This window comes from Capsicum annuum, chromosome 4 (assembly GCF_002878395.1).
Source record: "Capsicum annuum cultivar UCD-10X-F1 chromosome 4, UCD10Xv1.1, whole genome shotgun sequence".
Taxonomy (NCBI): domain Eukaryota; kingdom Viridiplantae; phylum Streptophyta; class Magnoliopsida; order Solanales; family Solanaceae; genus Capsicum; species Capsicum annuum.
Window position 1 is genome coordinate 207874491 of NC_061114.1, and position 6579 is coordinate 207881069.

Here is a 6579-nt window from a genome sequence, read left to right on the forward strand (position 1 = left end):
TTTTTTTAAGTTATAGGTTTGTTGTTGTTATTTCCACAAACTAGAAGCCTTAGAGAACCATTGTTGCCTTTTAATCCTGAACCTCAGTTGATTGGAAGAATGGATACTAACGAGCAAGAGGTTGATCGATTAGCTGCTTTGGCTAATGCTCAAATAGGACAACAAAATACGGATAATGCAGGCCAGAGATTAAATCCAGATACTGATGATCTAGGCCATTATTAGTTATTGAACCCAATGAATCAGAGGCATGCAGAAAAAATGCCTACAACAGCTAACAGATAGGTCAACATAAATTGCCACGGTAGGGTGAGACTACAACGGCAGGCTACCCAAATTGATGTAGAAGATGATGATGATGATGATATAGATGGAGATGGTGTAACAGGAACAATTATTCTGCCACCCTTAGCACCAGGAGAAAAGTTTAAAATCACTAGCACTATGATCCAATTATTACATCTTAAAGGATTATTCGGTGCATTAGCTGGTGATGATCCAAATATGTATTTGGTAAATTTAAGCTCAACATGCAAGTCATTTGACAATCGAGGAGTTGGAAAAAATGCTATCCAATTGCAGTTATTTCCTTTTCCTCTATTTGGGGAGGCAACTTTATGGTTAAATAGGCTGACTCCAGATTCCAGACTCCATTACTAACTGGAGATAACTGAAAGATGCATTCCTAGAAAGGTTCTTTCCTATCTAAAAAAAATTATAGCTAAGAGATAAAATCAGTAACTGTAGATAGCTTCCGACTGAAGCTCTCCATGAAGCTTGGGAGAGGTTCAAGACGAAGCTTATGAAGTGTTGAAATCATCAGATGACCAGCATACACCTGATGGAGATTTTGTATTGAGTATTAAATTCGATGACTAAGCAAGTAGTGGATAATGTTGCAGGTAAAGCTTTTATGGATCTTTCATTTCCTGAGGAAGTTGATATGCTTGATAGTATGACTAAGCAAAGCAGCGCTTGGCATACCAGAGAGTCTGAGGTAGTAAGTTCTTCTACATCTATTGGCATGACAGCAGAATAAAGGAGATGAGAAGAAGAACGTGACCAAGACATTGCTCACTTGAAAACTCAAATGGATCTGCTGACCAAGCATCTACTATCCGATAAGACAGAGAGAGTAAAAGCAGTGGTACGCCGGGGCACGATGAATTTGACGATGAGGAAGAATAAAACTATCTTTATAATCAGGGGGTTTCCGAGGCAATGGCCAAGTAAATCAAGGTCGGAAGTACTATGACTAAGTGGGTTACAGGGACCGCGACTAAGGAAACTTGAAAAGAAAAAATGACAGAAGTGGGTTATATGTTCCTCCTAGGAATAGAGAGGCTACTACATCTAGTTCGGGGAAGCCATCTATGGAGGACATGTTTGTTCAATTTATGAAGAGCCATGAAGAAATGAGAAGTGATGTATTCTCTTTGACCCAAACAGTTGGATCACATTCTACTTCAATAAAATAGATGGAGCAGTAACTGAACGAACTATCTATGTCATCCAATCAGAGAAAGAGTGTCACTTTACCGAGTGATACAGTTCCAAACCCTTAGAATGACAGTGCATGAATGGCGATAACCACTAGGAGTGGTAAGATAGTGGTGAGCCCTTTCATGGACAAAGTTATTATTGACAAAGTGATCGAAAAAAATTATAATAATGATGAAAGTAGTCCAGCTAAGGATGGAGAGCTACATAATGATGATACTTCCCCTAACCATCGTTAGGGTGATGACTTAGAGAAGAAGGAAGAAAATAAAAAGGAACCGCTGGTCACTAATCATTCAAGACCACCATCTTCTTTCCCTTACAGACTGAAGAAGAAGACTGAAGACACAAAATTTAGAAAATTCATGGAAATGCTCAAAAAGTTGATGATAAACTTGTCGTTGGTGGAGGCGTTAGAACAAATGCCAGGATATGCAAAGTTTATAACAGACCTTATTACCAAAAAGCGGGCAATTAGATTTAAGGCAAAAGATAACCTCCATCATTGCGGTGCTATTACCATAAGGTCTTTGGTGCAAAAGAAGACAGACTCAGGTGCATTCACTATTCCATGTACGATTGGGCCTCTTGATCTTGCCAAGGCACTATGCGATATTAGAGCAAGCATTAATCTAATGCCCCTTATTGTTTACAAGAAGTTAGGTTTGGGAAATCCTACGTTCAGAAACATGCGATTAGTAATGGCCGATAGATCTGTAAAATGGCCTGTGGGAATATTGTATGAAGTGCTGGTCAAATTTGCAAATTTCATATTTTCCGCAGGCTTTGTTATACTAGATTGTGAAGTAGAGTTGAGGTGCCCATAATTTTGGGTCGACCTTTCATTCCCACTGGTAGTGTGCTCATTGACTTGATGGCTAACAAACTTCTATTCAAGTTGAATGATGATGTAGTTCAATTTGATGTTTGTCAATCTATGAAACATCCCAAAAAAATGAGCGGGCTCTCCATTATGGATGTTTACGATGAAGATAATAAGGAAACTCAATACTGGAGAAAGTTATTGTCGAATCTCTAGTAACAGTTCTGATGAATTTTGACACTAACAAAATTGAGAATTATGAAGAGACTGTGTATGCATTGAATAGAATGTGGCCATATTCATGTGCTCTCAAAAAGCTAGATTTAGATCTAAAAAATTGGCCAACACCACCAGCTAAGCCATCCATTGAAGAGCCACTAGTGTTGGAATTGAAGGAGCTACCGAGCCACTTGAAGTATGTGTTTCTAGGTTGTGGAAACACATTACAAATTATAATTACAGCCGATCTAAGTGAGCTCAGGTGGAAGCACTCAATTTAGTGCTTCAGCGATACAAAAGGGAAATTGGTTGGACCATTGCAGACATTATTAGCATTCCTCTGGGCATTTGCTTGCATAAGATTCAACTTGAGGAAAATTGCAAACCAACCATTGAGCATTAATAGAGACTGAACCCACTAATGTAAAAAGTAGTAGAAAAGGAGATTATCAAGTGGCTTGATGCAAGAGTAGTGTATCCTATCTCAGATAGTAAGTGGGTAAGTCCCGTGCAGTGTGTGCCCAAAAAGGGGGAATACCGGTGGTTGCTAATGAGAAAAATGAATTGATCCCCCTCAGACCAGTCACCGGGTGGAGAGTTTGTACGGACTACCAAAATTAAAGTCGTGAACGTTAAAAGATCACTTCCCAATGACCTTTATAGATCAAATGCTTGATCGCCTAGCAGGACGGGATTGGTACTATTTTCTAGATGTATATTCAGGATACAACCAGATTTTAATAGCCCCCGAAGATCAGGAGAAGAAAAATTTCACATGCCCATAGGGCACATTTGCATTCAAGAGGATGCCATTTGGTTTAAGTAATGCACCTTCCACTTTTCAGCGATGCATGATGTCTATTTTTTTTGACATGGTTGAGGATACTTTGAAAGTGTTCATCGATGATTTTTCTGTGGTTGGAGATTCATTTGAGTCATGTCTTGAAAATTTGAGCAAGGAATTGTAAAGGTGCGAGGAGTCCACTCTAGTGTTGAATTAGGAGAAATGCCATTTCATGGTAAAAGAAGGCATCAATTTATGGAACCAAATTTCAGTTAAATAGATTGAGGTTGATAGAGATAAGGTTGAAGTCATGCGAAGTTTCCAACCCCTATTTCAGTAAAAGAGGTGCGCAATTTCCATGGCCACACAGGCTTCTATCAAAGATTCATTAAAGATTTCTCCAAAATTGCACATCTGTTGTGCAAGTTGTTGGAGAAAGAAGCCAAATTTGTATTTGATGAAGATTGCAAGAAGGAATTCGACTGCCTTAAGGAGAAACTTGTGGTGGTCCATGCCTTTTGAAATTATGTGTGATGCTAGTGAGGTAGCACTTGGGGCTGTGCTTGGATAAAAGAAGGGGAAGTTGTTCCACCCCATCTACTATGCAAGCAGAGCATCGAATGGGGCACATAAAAATTACTCGGTTACTAAGCAGGAGCTTCTAGGAGTTGTCTATGAATTTGAGAAGTTTCATGCTTACCTATTTGGAACAAAGGTGGATGTTCATATCGACCAGGCAGAACTGCAATATCTAATAGCAAAGAAAGATCCAAAGCTAAGGTTGATCTGATGGGTTTTGCTACTTCAAGAATTGGACTTTGAAGTCAAGGATCGAAAAGGATGTAAGAATAGGTAACAGACCACCTATCTAAACTTGAGAGCGAGCAGACAGGATAAAGACGATCTTGAGATTGATGATTCCTTTCAAGATGAGAAAGTTTTAGATGCAGTAATAAAAAGGGTACCTTGGTATGTGGATTTCACAAATTTTATGGTCAGCAAAAGAAAAAGTTTCTCCGTGATGTGAAGGACTATTTCTGGGATAAGCTATATTTGTTTCGGTGATATGCAAATGGTATTATCAGGTGATGTAATCTAGAATCAGAAATGTTGAGTATACTTGAAGTAACTCATGTTTCCCCAGTAGGAGGTAACCATGCAGGTGATCGCACTATACGAAGAGTGCTTCAGAGTGGCTACTATTGCCCCACCTTGTTCAAGGATTCTATGAGTTCGTGAAAAGATGTGATCGATGCCAAAGGCAAGGGGCTATTTCAAAACACCATGAAATTCCAATGACTACGATGCTTGAGGTAGAATTATTCGATGTATGGGGTATTGATTTCATGGGATCATTTGTAAGATCATTTAGGATGAAATACATATCAGTCGCTATTGACTATGTGTCAAAGTAGGTTAAAGTAGTGGAATTAGCAGATAACAAAGGTAAATGGGTGGTTGCATTTTTGTGAAGGAATATCTTCTCTCGCTTTGGGTTACCATGTAACATAAAAGTGATGTAGGATATCATTTCTATAACAAGATGTTCAAGACAGCCTATGCAAAGGATGAGATTAAACAACATAAGGTAGCCACTCCATACCATCCTCAAACCAGTGGGAAAGTGGAAGTTTCTAATAGAGAAATCAAAGTTATCCTTGCAAAAAAGGTGAAAGCCAGCAGAAAAGATTGGTCTAGGAAACTAGACAATGCATTATAGGCATACCACACATCTTTTAAGACACGAATTAGCATGTCTCCATACCAATTGGTATATGGCAAGGCAAGTAATTTATTGGTTGAGCTTGAACATAAGGCACTGTGGGCGTTAAAGAGGCGGACTTAAACTGAAGTAAAGCTGCGAAACTGCGGTTGGAGCAATTGAATGAGTTGGACGAGTTTTATCTTAGGGCCTATGAAAGAGCAGATTTTTACAAGGAACGAATGAAAAAGTACCACGATCACAGAATTGCAAAGAAAGACTTTAAAAAAGGTAACTTGGTACTTATTTTTAACTCTAAACTCAAATTGTTTTCGGGTAAACTCAAGTCTATACGGTCAGGTCTGTTCAAGGTAAATCAAATCTACTAATCTGGAGTAATTGAACTTGAAAATAAAAATGGAGGTATCTCTAAGGTTAATGGACAACGTGTTAAACTATATATCGGTCCTAATGACTCAATAAATAGTATTGCCAACATCTATCTTGAGAAAATTGAGTAATCAAGATGTCTAAGTTGTACTGCGACAATAAATCAGGCGCTAGTGGGAGGCAACCCACGTTTTTGTTGTAGAATAGCATTATTTTTAAGTATTTTGTTGATTTGTTCAATATAAAGGGTTTATGTAAGTATGCAGGTACTAAGATAAAGAAAAATAGATGAAAAGAAAGATTAGGGAAATAGAGGTGGGAACCGACTGACCATTATCTACCCGAAGGACCGTCGATGTCCATCATCACAATAAGTCCAAAAACCTTGATTTTGGAGAAGTCGCAATGGCAGGGTCAACGGATCATCAATAATTTGATGGACGGTCTCCCTTAAACATCGTAGAATAGTCTCAGGTATGTTCACTAGAAAGTCGTGAAAGCGTTACCAACGGACCGTCGAATCCTCGATGGACCATTGCACAAAACCCTAGTTTAGCGGGTCGGGTCGGATTGTTTTAAATATCTGATTTTTAATTCCTATCCATTTCAAAACATTTTAAACTGATAAGTTAAAGAGGTTAAGTACTCCCAACGTTTATAAACACCTGTGCCTTTTCATTACCCCTCACACCTCTTGATTTTTCCTTCCTCTCTATTTAAAGGCTTTCTTTCTTTCTTTCTCTTCTCATGACAAATTTACAAAAGCTCTCTCTACTAACAAGGTAAACTGTTATCTGTTGTTCAAAGTGCATTTGTGCAAAGTAGGGAACAACTACTCAATCAACAAGGTATGTAATTCCATTGTCTTTCTAAATCTCTTCAACATGATGTGCGAACTAAGGTTAGTGAGATTAAAGAGAACAAATGTTGCTTCTATTCTATTTTTGTTTGGTGGATGTCATTTATGTTCATCTTTTAGTAAAATCACATCATACACTGTCCTGGGGGAAGTCTGAGTAACCCATGGACCAAAAATAATAAATTTTGGTGTTGGATTATCGATGAAAAGACCATAATAATACCTTATATAGGAGTGTACACTACGTGTTCAGAAAAATAGCTCAAAAAGGTTATGATTTTTTAGATGCGTGCATCGATATA

The 6579-nt window shown here is 38.3% G+C and overlaps 1 protein-coding gene across 1 annotated transcript; it reads left to right on the forward strand.

The window, feature by feature from the left end:
* Nucleotides 1-871: 871 nt before the first annotated feature.
* Nucleotides 872-2327, forward strand: LOC107868694. Its single transcript, XM_016715361.2, has 2 exons — nucleotides 872-997; nucleotides 1740-2327. Exons 1-2 carry the CDS (start codon nucleotides 872-874, stop codon nucleotides 2325-2327), a joined length of 714 nt encoding a protein of 237 aa, XP_016570847.2.
* Nucleotides 2328-6579: the final 4252 nt, after the last annotated feature.

Coding starts and splice junctions, on each gene's coding strand:
- LOC107868694 (XM_016715361.2), top strand. CDS start 872: ATGACTAAGCAAGTAGTGGATAATGTTGCAGGTAAAGCTTTTATGGAT. Junction 998..1,739: donor GGCATACCAGAGAGTCTGAG/GTAGTAAGTTCT, acceptor AACCATCGTTAG/GGTGATGACTTAGAGAAGAA.